At 38.8% G+C, this 14,525-nt stretch overlaps 1 protein-coding gene across 2 annotated transcripts; it reads right to left on the reverse strand.

Moving 5' to 3' along the window:
• Positions 1 to 1,872: 1,872 nt before the first annotated feature.
• On the reverse strand, positions 1,873 to 11,108 carry LOC147534852 (CELLULOSE SYNTHASE INTERACTIVE 3). 2 transcript variants are annotated; one of them, XM_086648827.1, is made up of 7 exons: positions 10,369 to 11,108; positions 9,959 to 10,058; positions 6,532 to 9,601; positions 3,713 to 6,257; positions 3,147 to 3,601; positions 2,651 to 2,767; positions 1,873 to 2,560 (listed from the first exon to the last, which is right to left on the reverse strand). In XM_086648827.1, the coding sequence occupies exons 2-7, from the start codon at positions 10,018 to 10,020 to the stop codon at positions 2,396 to 2,398; spliced, it is 6,414 nt and encodes a 2,137-aa protein (XP_086504953.1). In that variant the 5' UTR covers positions 10,021 to 10,058; positions 10,369 to 11,108; the 3' UTR covers positions 1,873 to 2,395. The 2 variants fall into 2 exon arrangements, with proteins under 2 accessions (XP_086504953.1, XP_086504954.1); XM_086648828.1 differs by having other exon boundaries at positions 9,959 to 10,134; positions 10,369 to 11,091.
• Between the last annotated feature and the right edge of the window lie 3,417 nt (positions 11,109 to 14,525).

Genomic DNA, 14,525 nt, shown 5'->3' on the forward strand with positions numbered 1-14,525 from the left:
AGTCCCATTGACCAAGTCGATCGTTACACCCATATGGCCCCATATCCAAAGAGGCAAAGAGATTTTTCTTTTTTTTGATGAAGGAAGAGGCAAAGGTTGTGTTTGATAACAACTCAGGGAAAGGAAAATAATTAGAGAAACTCTTTCTCGAAGAAACATATTACGGAGAAACAGTTTCATCATAAATATTTTCTATATTTTCCATTGTTTGGTTCGCATAGAAAAAAATACTTACTATTGTTTGGTCTATTATACTGTTTTTCTTCATTTTGTTATTCACTAAAAATTTCATCATATACTTTTAGAAATGGCAGATTAAAATTATACTTTCTCAAGGTCCATTTGACGTAAACTTGATTAGGAAAATATTCATAAACATAAACTACATGAGTATCATGCTTCACAATTGTATCATTTCATGCCTCAAATGGCCTAGAACATTTAATCCAAAAGCCCTTCTAAACATAGAAAAATAAAGAAATCAAACCATAATAATGAGATTTTAATCAACCAAAGGAAATAGGTAGTCTTTGACACTAATTTATAAGAAATCATACGTTTAAATCAAATACAATAGTGGAAGTGTCAAAATGAGATTCTAATTCTCCTACTTATGGTTTTATCTATTTAGACTACCCCTAAGTCTAAAGTCGCCAGATCTAAAGTTGATGGTGATGTCGATGGACCATTAATACTCAAAGTTGAAGAAGTATCTTATAAGAATATTAGAACATGAATTTATGAAGCAGTTGGTATGATCTTCATCAACATCATTAATATTGCAACAAGTAAGTAGAAGAGGGATCCAATCAGGTGATGAAAAAACTCAACTTATGATCAATTCACAATATTATGAAGATTGCACATCCCAACAACTCATTTAGAGAGAGAAACCTGCTGAAAGCTTGTTTGTTCTTCGATGATGGCTTCTTTGGTTGAGTTCTCGGCTGTAGCTTTAGGATTGAGAGAGAAAGCATGGTGGATGTTGAAAAAGATTTATTTTTGTTGACTGGGTAAAAGATACTTGAGTTTTTACAGAAGAAAAACTTTCTCAAGTAGGAGGTGGGTAAGGAGTTTCCCCCTTTTTGAGGAAAATTTGGAAAATTCAATCACGTGATTGAAAGATTCTGTTTCCCTAAACTAACTACCAAACAAGTGAAAACATCTTATTTTAGGGTAAATGTTTCTATTTTCCCCGTAAATTTTCCAATCAAACAGACCCAAAGAGATTGAAAAAGGAAACAGAGAAGGGGAAAAGAAGAAGAAAATGAATGTGAAGAAAGAAAATGAATGTGAAGAAAGAAAAATGTAACAATAATTATGGAGTCAAAATAAATCACTAACACGTGGACAGTCAAATATCAATAGATCACCAATACATTGACAATCAAATATTTTACGTGGACAATCATTTTCGAATCCAATACAAATCCGGTTATGTTTGAGTTAAATGGACATATATATATATAGTGACAAGACAAAACTCTAATTTCTTTCAACAACAAAAAAAAAATACAAATATAAATCACCTTTAACACTTGAGAGCCTTTAAAATTTTGTTAGGTTTTATTCCAAAACTGTGTAGGTTCTTCTTGTTATCATCTTTCTTTTACATGTGAAGAAGAGGATGTTAAAGTAGAACGGAAAATAAATGATTAGATCTAAAGAGGTAGAAGTTATGATCTTTATGGAAAGAAATTCGAGAAGAGAGAAACCTTAAGTACGGAATTATGGGAGAAATATCGAAAAAGAAAAAAAAAACATCAAGAAGGAAAATATTTGGAAAAAGTTTGGTCATGCTGGTCCAAAAATTCAATATATGTTTGATCAATCTAATCTATTCACAAAAAAATTGAGAGAGAGACAGAGAGATTCGAGTAATAATAAATATATTAAATAAGCTGCCAAAGTTTGGTTCAACCAAACCAGACAAACTATCCCTACCACCTAAATAATAGACTTTCTTCACCTGTACAGCAAACTTTTACAGCCATCAGATTCCCTCACCCACAACTCCTCAAAATCCCAAACAAAAACCCATCCACAGCCTCTGTTTCTCTCTCTCTCTAAACCTGCTGGAACCCTTTGGCACTAAATTACCTCCTCTGCAACTTGTATATAAAGAAAACATTTACAAATAATCTGTGCAGCTTACTCAATTCACAGCTACAAAACTGATTCTGAATTTCGAAATTACTACTTACAAGCAAAAACAATCAACCGAATTTACTCCGACCATCCAACCGATAACATATTTGGATAAGGATCGGATGACATAATAGCTACATCCACATCCTTTTAGCTCATCGTCAGCTTTCTGAGAAGAGCATGGTGGATTTGTCGGTCTTTTATGTGTATGGGAGTGTTCGGAAATTTAAGATACTACCCTTTAATTTTAAATGCTGCTCTCGTTTGATGTCCTGCTAGACCAAATAATCTCGATCTCAAGTGTTCGAGAAGACCCGTCTTTGTTGCTATCGTGATTGAGGCTGAATAACCCACTGTATACTCCTTCTGTTACGACTTTGTCTATTTGAATCGTTACTCTACCAATCGTTGACTGCCAATAATCAAACCTCATTAATAAATCTCACGTTATTTATCAGAGGCCGAGATTAACAGAACACATTTTAACGGGATTGTAACATACCTTTCCGAATGTGTTCTTGCTTTTGCATATGATGTGAAGTTTCTGTCCTTTTGGCGGTACATCAAATGCCCATGTGAATCCTTCTTTCCATTCAGGGCTATTACTGTGGCTCACAACCTAACAAACAATATTGAAATTAAACCAAGTTACTGCTATAGAAAATTTATTCCTCCTAAAGAAATCTGATAACAAATGCCGTATTTCATATGTTTGCAAGGTAACAAGAATAACTTCTTGTTTCTCTTTTCACCCTCCCATTCTATCCAGCGCAGAACAAAAAATGGAGAGAAGATTAGAATTTAGAGCATACTTAAGGTAGTGTTAGTTTTTCCTCTAAGTCAAATCTAAGAACTGACTCACGGTCTGAATTGACTTAAGTCCGATTCCAAAATGTTTGTTTTGTCCGACTCGTCTAAAAATTGTGATTCGGGTTGATTGTGAAACACCAGATTAGAGGCTTATCGGAATGGAAAGAAGGATAGCAAATAGCAATTACCTTGGTCTGCCGTGGAGGACCATTTCCTATTGTTAACCGACAAAAGGCATTTGTTGTTCCCATTGTCTGCTTTAAGTTGTTCCCTCGCTTAATCGTGACAGTCAAACAACCCGGTAAACAATGCAACAAACTATCTGCTCTTTCATGGAAACTTGGTGGGCAGCTCTTCATGAGCAACTGCAGAATAGGTATAGCCTCAGCAGCAATCATGGCTTGAGATTTGGCGATATCTATAGGCATCGTTGACCATGAATGTCTTAATATGCATAGAGTGTCTAATACTGATTCCTGAGCAGCTTCAGTTCCAGCCTTGAGAGCTCCAATCAAATGAGGGATGCAGAGGGTAGCTGCTTCAGAGATATGAAGCTTGGCAAAGTTGGTGAATATGACATTTATGGTTCTCAAGACCTCTTCATTTACAGTTGCTGTCGACCATAACTCTTTCTCCAGTGCGGCTGTAGAACCAGTCAATATTAGAAAGTTTTAGTGCTTACCCCTATTGATGTAAAATTTTACAGAACAACATTCCTTGATAATATAAGTCACGGTTTTCCATAATACAGTACCTGTCAGGGACCTGATCAACTCATTTGAAACATACTCTTGAAGTGTGTGATTGGAAAATAAGAACTTGATCAGCAATGCTGCTTGTGCAGCAATTTCTGAATTTGGAGAGAGTAGTAGTTCCTGTATTACCAATATCCCACCCGCTTCTGCAACTGCTCTCTTATTTGTCCTACTTCGCATAACCAAGTTTTGTAGTGCACATATAGAAACTATTTTCATTTCTTCTGTGGGTTGGTCTTCAAGCAAGCTTATAAGCGCACGGCATGCAGATACGGAGTCTCTGGCCCTAGCAAGTCCTTCGTGCTGGAAAAGATCGCCGAGAGCGAGAGCTGCAAGAAGCCTACCAGGCTGTGACCTCGTTTGAGGATCCAATAGATACTGAGATAATGGAGCAATAGCATACTTCGAAACCTTCATCTCTCGAACCCTAACATTGTTGAATAAAGCTTCAAGTAGTTTACCAGATGCTTCTTCACACCTGTGAGATCTTAAGAGGTCAAGCAATGCATCGATTGCACCCGCTTCTGCCATCAGTTCAGAACTTGAAGCATCAGTCCTCTCTTGAACAATTAAGGCATTTAGAGCTACGATGACTGTACTCTTTGATGTCGACTGCAACATTCTCACAAGGACCACCAAAGGGACTTTGAAATAATACTCTGCGTTGAACCGCAAAACATTAGATAGAACCAATGCGGCTGACTCCCATAATGCATGAGGAGGTTGAGGGTCGTCTTGAATAATGACCTTAGAGAGCTCGAAAATACCCCCAGCATCAGCAACAGCCTTTGGCCAGCTCATGGAGATACTCTCTAATGCCTTAATCGCTGTTTGCTGCAAGTTCAGTATTCCAATTCCAGCAAGCTGGACAAGAGGAACAACTGCATTTTGAGAGGTAATATCTTGTTGGAAATGTTCTTGTGCTAGAAGGTGAGACATTAGTTCAGTACCAAGTTGTTGAATGGCTTGGGAAGGAGACTCAAGAAATGTAATCAAAGGTTCAATTACTTGGCTAGGTGTGAGTCTCAAAGTTGCAAGACTTTGAGGTTTCTCCAGAATATTAACAAGGGCTTGAAGTGCACTATGCTGTCCCCACATGCTGAGATCAGGACGGAGTAAAACCAAGAAAAGGGGTTCTACCATTCTCGCTGCACCAGAACTTCTTGCAATTCCACTACTGTTTGTTAATATGCGAAACAACTCTGCGGTTACTGCGCATAGGGAATTAGGTGCATCAGGCAGTAATTGAAGACAGTTTTCGATTATACCCGCTTTCACCATGTCGAGCTTGCTAGGAGTACGATCTTTTCCGAGCTTTATTAGAATGCTGATACAAGCCTCTGTAAGACGATGGTTCGATATAGAAACTAACCCAACAAGAAGATCGATAATATCATAAGCTGCTGCAAGTTCCACTTGTTGTTCATCATCCAACAATCTATCAAAAGCAAAAGCACCAGATTCCATTGCTGAAGATACATTTGATTGCATCAGTAATATTAAGGGCTCAATGCATTCAGAGGCAATTTCGGAAGCTCGCACTTTTGAGTTGCCAAACAAAATAAAGCATAGTTGAGCAGCATTGCTCCTCAGATCCAATGAAGAAGTGGATGACAACACTTTGAACAGGCTCTCAAGTGGATTTCCTTCCACATCAGCCAGAACTGTTGCATTTGAAGCATATAAAGAAGTCAACTTGATCAAAGCAAGAAGTGCAGATTGTTGCTCTCTCTCCGATCCTGCATCAAGCATGTCGACTAATGGCTGAATGGCCTGCCTTGCTGATTCAGACTCTCTTATGTGCTCAGCATCAAAAAGTTCATCGAGCGCCCTAACAGCACTGAATCTAGCGCTTCTTGATCCTAACCGTAGAACAGCTATCAGTTGATTCAAGGAACTAAGTGATGATTCGTGACGAAGCAAATCTGGGTTGCTGAATAAAATTCTCAGTAGTTCAACTACTGTTGTCTCGGTTGAGTCTTGAGGGCTCAAAGACAAGTATTTGGGTAAAGCGTCCAGAGCTCCAGCTTCAGCCATAGCTAGTTTATTTACATCACTTCCATCAGCAATACGAGTCAGAAGGGAAACAGCAATCGGAGGTGCACCTGGCCTATCTGGCATCGGTCTCAAAAGGTCCACTAACAAAGGTATAGATTTGCGGGCAGTAGATCCAACTCTTACATCTTCAATGCCAAACAGAGTCTCCAAAACAACTCGATCAGGATTACGTAACAATGAAAATTCTTCTGATAACGACATGAGATTTGGCATATCCGATTCTATATAACCAATGAGACTAATCAACCCTGCAACTGCACCTGAATTTGCAATTGCAAGATGAATCCCCTTATTTCCTATACAAACAAGACTAGCCATCGCCTGTGCAGCGAAATATCGATCAATAATTTCATCAGACTTGAGCAGAAGAGCGAGTGAAGGTATGATCCTCATCGTGGCAGGAGATGCAACAATATTGGCTTCCTGGAATAAAATAGCCAAGAGCAGGGAACTGATCCATATACCCTCTGTATCTTCAAATTCAGCCTGCACATGAATAAAAATGTTTCAATTCAAGTACCGAGATGAAGTGCTAAGCACCACATACATGACTTAGAGAGTAACCACGGAAATATCGGCGATCAAAGGACGTAAAAAGTAACCACAATTCAACTATACAGGTATATTGCAGTCCATAGGTTCATATTCCATATGTAAAAAACTCATGCATTTTGCAAGCTTATCAAAAATAAGAACACTGAAGTTTTTGAGTTGCAGCATATCCAACTTAACCAGCAAGACTAAACAGATAGGCCCAAACCTGTGGACTGGAAGTGTAACTTGAAAGCTTATCAGAGAGGGTCTCTATCCCACCTGCTTCCATGACTGTGAGTCTGTTCTTTGAATGGAATGCAGAGATTATGGACAGCAACCACAAAGCAACCGTGCCCCCTAAAACAGTTCCTGGATCAGGAACCTCAAAGTCGTCACCTTCCTGGAAGAAGGTTTTATCTGTATAACCTCTAGGAGTTCTAACTTCAATTTCAAGAGAACAGCAGCCAGAATTGCGCTTCATCATATCAACAAGGGCATAAATGAGTGGCTTTAAAAATCCAGATGCATCAAGGGCATCCATTGACTGTTGCTTATGTTCCTTTGCAGCACAAATTAGTAATGCTGCCCCTCCGACTCTTACTTCCAAACTAGACCCATTCATTACTCTATTAGCCAGTGAAGCAATGCACCTTGGTGTTCCGACCAAAAGATCAGCAAGAACAACAGGCAGATCACCACATAACCTAGATAGTATTTCAATTGCCTTGTCTTGTGCTAGAGGAAGTCCTTCAGCTAGGCACCGGATCAATGCTTCCAAGCTCGATGGAACTTCAGCAAGTGCAGACCATGGAGGGTAAGTAAAGTTCGAAGATTGTTTAGTCCTAGCTAACAGTGCAATCACTTCTAGAACATCAACAGCATCGGAACCATCCATGTCCATTGAAGATAAAGAATCGACAAGTGCAAGAACAGCAAAACGACACTGAGCATTTCCAGTAAGCACATCACCTACCGGGAAATGGTTCAATAATTGGTGAAGGGCACGTGATGCATTTTTCTTTCCTTCAGGTGACCCTTCTCCCAATACCCTCGTCAAAGCAGATACAACATCTTCTCCCAGGGCTTCTGCAGCAATAAGAGGATCGGAAAGAAGATTGGCTAGCGCAGCAACTGCAGTCTCTGCGGAGCCAATGGAAGAAGTTTTGGCCAACTTGATTAGAGGTTTAACATCCCCTTCCGCAATATAAGATTTCTTATTTGTAGCCTTCGGGTTGGTGGGCCTAGACAATGCTCCCAAGGCTCTAGCTGACTGTGTGGCAATAACCTGAGTCTTGCTTGTCAGAAGCTTCATGCAAGAATGAACAATTTCATCAGTTGCAAGACTATCACAAATATCTTGCCTACTACTGAATAGGTCAGCAAGGACAGACGCGGCACACTCTTGAGTTTCCTCATTTGAGGAGTTAAGAACTTGTACAAGTGATTTCAGGCCTTTATTAGCAGGAGCTCCTTTATGCACAAGATCTTTGTGGGACGCCATAGTAAGTACATGACCCATCACTTTAATAATGTGGGCTTTTGACTTTGGAGTGTCTCCTAGTAGCAAAGCTAACAACTGATTAATAGTAGCAGAGTCAGCTGATCTTATAAGCTTTGTAAGTGCCAAAGCTGAAGCTTCCTGTCCTTTTGGTCCACCGCTTTTAAGAAGCCATAAAAACGCTGGAACTGCTCCAGCACTTTCGACACAAGCACGAATATCCTCACTATGACAACATAGGTTCCAAAGTACATTTGCCGCATCCTCCCTTGCTTTTTGGGAACCCGTCTCTAATAACTGAACAAGTGGAGGAATACCACCAGCAGCAGTGATCGCCCACTTACTGTCATCAACTTGCTCAGTTAAAATTGCAAGCAATGCAACAGCGTACTCTTGATGTTGCTCACTGGTTAACCCCAACAGTGATATGAGCAGCTGAATACCCTCTCTCTTCCCGAGGGCCTCCCACAGGCCCACATCATCACAGCATAAGCTTGTCAAGGAGAGTATCAGGTATTCCTGAACATCAGCAGAAGCCATAGTTATCAGCCCGATTAGAACCCTTTTGGCATCAGCATGATTAAGCCATCTTGAGAGATAGTTATTACCATACATACTAGCTAAAGCTTCAAGGACACGCTCCTGAACTAGCTTATTATCCCGGGGCTTCAACAGCGTTACTAGAATATCTTCTATTTGAGTTGCATCAAATGGTTGTTCTTCTGTGCTAGACTCTGTCTTGAAAACCATCAACGAGTAAGCAAGTGCTCCAATTATATCAGCAACTGGGGCAGCTAAACGAGGTGACTGTGACAATTCTCCGAGATAAAGAATTAAAGCGGACATCCCACCACAAATATTTGCTAGTGCCCGTGTGGCGTGCTCCTGAAGAGACTGGCCACCCTCACCTTGCATACATTCTTTAGAAGGAGCAATGACAGCTCCAATAAGAACAGGTATCCCGTCTGCATCCACTATAGCTTGTTTAGCCCTAGTTGACTTGGAGGAAAGAGCCTCCAAAGCATCGGCAGCACTAGCACGAACTGAAATATCATTCACATGACCCACCAAACGAAGCAGAGCTTCAACAGCCCCTGCATCTATAACTTTTGTGATGCTATCGGAGAAAGCCAACATTAAACGGGCCAACAGAGAAGCTGCATTTGACTGAGCAGCAGCATTGTCAGATGAAAGAAGACCAACTATAATATCTACTCCGCCAGCCTCAAGTGTCGCCCTCCAATATCCATCTTTGTCTCCACAAAGGTTTCTCAAAGCCCCAGTAACGAATCCCTCCACTACTTTGTCCTGCTTAATCTCTGGATTGAGCTGATCCCACAAAGTGGGAACTACACCTTCCGTAACAAATATTTTCATGCCTACATGATCCTCCGACAGTCCACCATTTGAGACCTCAAAGATTGCTTCTGCGGCTGCCTTTCTTGACTCGGATGATCCGGACTTCAGGAGCGATAATAATGGTGGTATGCACCCGCCCAAAAGCACCTTTAAACGTAGATCTTCTTCCTTGCAGAGGACACTCAGAGTTGCAGCAACATTAACTTTAGCTACGGCAGTTCCACTCCTCAAGACAGATATAAACAATGGCATTGCTTGAGAGTGTGAACCGATTATTATCCTCGCTTCCTTTCTTGCTCTGGCAATACCGAGCAAACGTGCTGTGATAAGCTCCTTCTCGTGAGGAGAGGACATATTTGCATGTAGCTGCTCAACAAATTGAGCAACCCTAGACATTGTGCTTTCTGGATCATCCATTGCTGATGTTGCATTTAATTCCCTGACACAAAAGATAGTGGTATCATCAGAACTCTACAGTTTTGAAAAGGAAAGAGAGTTGACATAGAGAAGGATTATACACTAAATCAACTAAGAAACTAATATCACAAATTGGTTTTCTAATAATTCCACACTTCGTATACTCACTAGCTTGTTTATACTTCATAAAGATTTAAAGTTCCAAGTACGAGAAGCTAGTACAAAAATATTAATAATTAGTTAAAGTTTAAACATGAGAAGATCAATTAAAAGCTTATTTACTAGATAATTATTTCAGAATCAGTGATATCTACATTACTTGCAGTAGTAGCAAGAAAATTTTCATGATTGCTAATGAAGCCAGCGAAAAATTAATTACCTAGGCTGAGGAGAAGACGAAGATACATGTTGTCGATGTTCAGGCAAGGGAGACTTCGACATTTACACTAAGCACACTATCTAGCTTTTACGTTCGCCACCTGAGAAGATCATCAAGAAATGATACAAGTCCATAAGCAATCATAAAGAATTCATCAACCAACTTCACAGTTCTCCCTAAAAATCAACCAGACAAAAAAACCAACAAAATTATGACATCCCAATTTCCAAAATAAATACAGAAAGCATATTAGATCCACCCAATATTCCAATCACCGACACCCAAAATGAACACAATTCAATACATATTCCTCAAAAAATACAGATAATTAAACATACCAAACATTTCGAGATTAATAAGAACATAGAGCCAACATAATGAAGAGAAATGAAATTGGGTGAAGATAATACCTGGAAATGTCGAAGAATTCCCCCCAAAAGATATAATTTTGACGCCAACCCTTTATAATTCAACACCGTCAGAGATTCATAAACAAATGAAACTTGATATCAGATGTTGGGGAAGATGGGAAATGTAGGAAGGGAGCTGAAAAGGGAGAGCTCACAAAAAGTGTAAGCACTCCCCTGATTCAGATTCAAGCAATACTTAATAAAACAAATAGAAATGTCATCAATCAAATCAATCAACAAGAAGATCCAGATCTACAATTTTGGAAATACAAAGATTATGTTATAACCTCATCATTTTAAACACAAAAAAGGTTATGATAAAACAAATGAATTAAATTTTCTTCAACGACCCACAAGAAATAAAAAAAAGAATTAATTAAATGGAAGTACGGAGATAAAGATCAGATCGGATCAGATATGAATAAGATGATTAATCAGAATCTAGGGCACAAAGGAATCATCGTCGTCGTTTTTCTCTCTTTCTAAACCAAAAGAAAATTAACCAACTCAAACTTTTAGATTGAGGAAAATCAAAGAGGAGATAGAAAGAGAGAGAGAGAGGTTGAATTGGTGGGAACGGAGTAAGAATCGGAGAGTGAGATAATGCGAGGAGAGAGAGAGAGAGTTTTTTTTTTTCTTTGCTTTCCCTTTCAGTTGTTTAATTTTGGTTTAATTAACATTAATACCTAATGGGGATGTCGGAGAAAAACGGGCGTCGACTCCAGTGTCAAATGACAGATGAAGGGATATAGTACGTCGACTTACAATTATTGTTACTAGGGTTAATTCCAAGTTGGGCCCAACCATGTTACCCATTAGAAAGTTGGTCTTACATACGTCTTGCATTATAAATTAGCATCACTATATTTTTTTATTTTTTGTTGAAAGGCATCACTATATTTTTGTTGGCCAAAGTTCAAGTTTTAATAATATTTACGACTAACTAAAAAAGTATTTTGTTTTCGGTCATTTTTTTTGCAACAAGTCAACAGGATTTCTATCATCTGAGTAAGCAACCTGTACAAAACGATGACATAAATTCTGGAGAGAGAGAGAGAAAGAGAAGAAGATGGTGGTTATGGTTGTGGAAGGAGAATGAAAGAAGTCGATGATCAAAAAGATTGAAGGTCGTCGATGGAGGGCCACTCGTCTGCTCACGATTTGTTGAGACGAAGACAAAAGCAAAAAGAACGATAGCTATGTAAATACTTTTAAATGTAAGAAAAAAAATAAGAAAAAATTAAGGGTGTTTTAAAGGCACCGGACCAAAAGGCTGTTAGCGGACGGAGCTCCATTAGCAACAGGTCCGGCAACTATTTTATATGTTAGCACCGTCCTAATCTGTAAGCACCCGGGCTCATCTAACCAAACCCAACCTCCATCCACATCTCAGAAATTTAAAACAAATTTGAGGAAAGACCTTCATTTTCTCTCTCTAAACCTCAAAACTAGAACCTCCATCAATCTCCTCACTTAATGTCTCATATTCTCACTCGTTTTTTGTCAACTCTTTCACTAAATCGACTCATTTACTCTCTAAGATAAAGAATCAACGAACATTTAGTGAAGACGAAGTAATCAAGCTCGATTTGCTCCTTTAAGGTTGTTCAAAAACATTAAATTTTTATAATTTTCTCAAATTAATTTGTTGTTTGATTGGTTGTGGACATCAATAGAATAGCATAACATGTTTAGAATGTGGTTTACTACAATTCCGAACATATTTAGAGGGTTTTATGTCAAGATTTTAGCTCCCATGAGTCTGCCCTAGTTCACTGCTGTTGTTGTTACGGCTCGGACGGACTGATCCAGTCTGTCTCGGTCTTCTTGGTCACGGATTACCCTATCCGTGACCTTTAAGGCCATAACGAATAGGGTAATCCATGACGGACTTAAATGTCACGAACTACCCTGTCTGTGACTTCTTCTTCTTCTTATTTTTTTCTTAATCAAAAGATTTTACTCGTTCTAATCTTCATTATATGTTGTCTTTAGTTATTATGGCATCACGTGTTCCTCCAACTACAAGTGAAAGAGGTCGTAATCAACAACGAAGAAGATGGAAGAAGAATGAATTGGACTTCCTTTTGTTTCAGAAGAAGAAGATAAAAGAAGTAAACGTCACCCACGTTAAAAACTAGTGCTTATAGAGAACCCGGGTCAATGGTCATTGACCCGAGTCGACAAAATGGCCGCCCGCTAACATACTATTGCCCCCGTGCCTTTAACCCCTTTATTGTGATTTTGTTAGAATTGGAGTTGACTTTGGATGGAGTGATTGGTTAAAACTAGGAGATAGATGTGTCATTGAGCTCGCCTCGTCAAGCTCTTCAATTTAGAGCAAATACTTGCTCAGAGATACAATTAATTAACATTATGACGAAGTTAACTGAGGTTTAGTTAGAATATGGGTCGAAGGTAAAACAGACAAGTTAGATTGCAAGTCTAACGGGAAATGGCAACATCTAGATCTAGCGGTGGAAGTTTTGCACCCTAGCGCCACGATTCAAGGCCAGCATGATGTGCTCTCTTGGCGTGCTTCAGACAAAGTTATAAAAGGGCTGGATTGCCCAGAATCTAGCGACAAATAAAGTCGCTTGGGGCATCTGTTAGGCAAACACTAAATGACCGATCCGACGACCATATGCCTTACCGCTTCAGTCCAAACTTTGGTACGACTGTGTGGCCGACGTTCCACCGACTATTTCCTTGCTAATACAACAAACCAAATCAAATGGGCCAAGATATTTTGGGATGAATGTTGTTTCCCTTCAAAACCATCACATCCCTGCACTTGAACAGTCAAGCACTGTGTCCCCAGACCCCAGCCAACAGAAGCATCCTTAATAGTTGTGTATAGTCGTTTCTTATAAGTAGGAACTGAATTCCTCATCGTTTTGGTTCCGTCTTATCTAGTGATTAGAGCATTAGTATAATTACATTATAGAGTGTTCCGACAGGGGAAAATCAAGGGTTAACAAATAGATTTGACTAAAAAGCAAATTAAAATCAATTTGCATCAAGACATAGGTTAGTCCATTTTCGAGTTTGACTACTTTTAGATTTGGGATATTGCATAACTGAAAGGTTAACGATTGTATCCCAGGTAAAGAAATGCCAAAAATGTGTGGCATAATACAAAGCGTCAAATTGTCTTATGGAAAGATGGATCCTCGCCTCAATTAAACTAATTATTTTTTTCTAATCTTCGAACTTTTATTTTATTTTATCTCAGTATCCGATTTTTTAATCAAAGTTTATTTGTTTTTAACAAATCATGAGACACTAAAGGGATACCACTTCTTTCCGATATTAAATTAATAACGAGGTTCGATGACGAATGATCAGTTTTGGATAGCAGATGTTACTGGTTAGAAATACGAAAGACATTAAATGTTTGCTTCCTTTGCTTTTCTCCTTTAACTCAGAATGCACTTGTCTTCAAATTGATTTACAACAAAATCAAGGGTAGAACTCGTTACTATGATAACTCTCTTCGGTTCAGTGACTTGTAAAAACCTGATAGCTGAATTGGTGCACCAAAGTTAAAGAGCCCGGCTTTGTTGAACCACAACCTAGCTATTGAATATCGTTTCTGATGAGTGATGACCATCTTTATTGATTTTATCCACTTTGAAGCTGGGATGCTTGATAATGCCCTTTTGGTATGATCTTACAAGCTTTCATATACCAGTCTAGAGATGCTTCTTTGTTACTATAGTATAAACCAACCTTTTATTCATTTTTATGTTTAGTCTCCAACCATATGAAAATTATATGTCTTGTCTCAGATTAGGGTTATGCAATTTTACTTAGAAAGTACTATAATCACTTGGTTTATTTAATTGAAGACTCACTCAACATTCTAATGACACAATCTGTACAATTAGGTTAGCTCATCAAGACTCTCAGAATCTACTTATCCGGCGTATATGGTAAAATGATGTCACATAAATTTTGGCTAAAAATTTATGTGAACTTTAGGATAAAAAACACCTTCTCACTCTCCTCCACTCGTGATGCAACTCCTGTCTATATTTAGTTGAAAGTGTATATTGCGCGTTTCTAATATGTTGCTGTCTCATTCAATCTACCACTAATCCATCAAACTCCCACTAGGCCACCATATATTGATTCCACTACTGAGTTTCACTTTC

Source organism: Eschscholzia californica, unplaced genomic scaffold (assembly GCF_041429995.1).
Source record: "Eschscholzia californica isolate CP2 unplaced genomic scaffold, dmEscCali1.0.p SCAF_6, whole genome shotgun sequence".
In the NCBI taxonomy this organism is placed as follows: domain Eukaryota; kingdom Viridiplantae; phylum Streptophyta; class Magnoliopsida; order Ranunculales; family Papaveraceae; genus Eschscholzia; species Eschscholzia californica.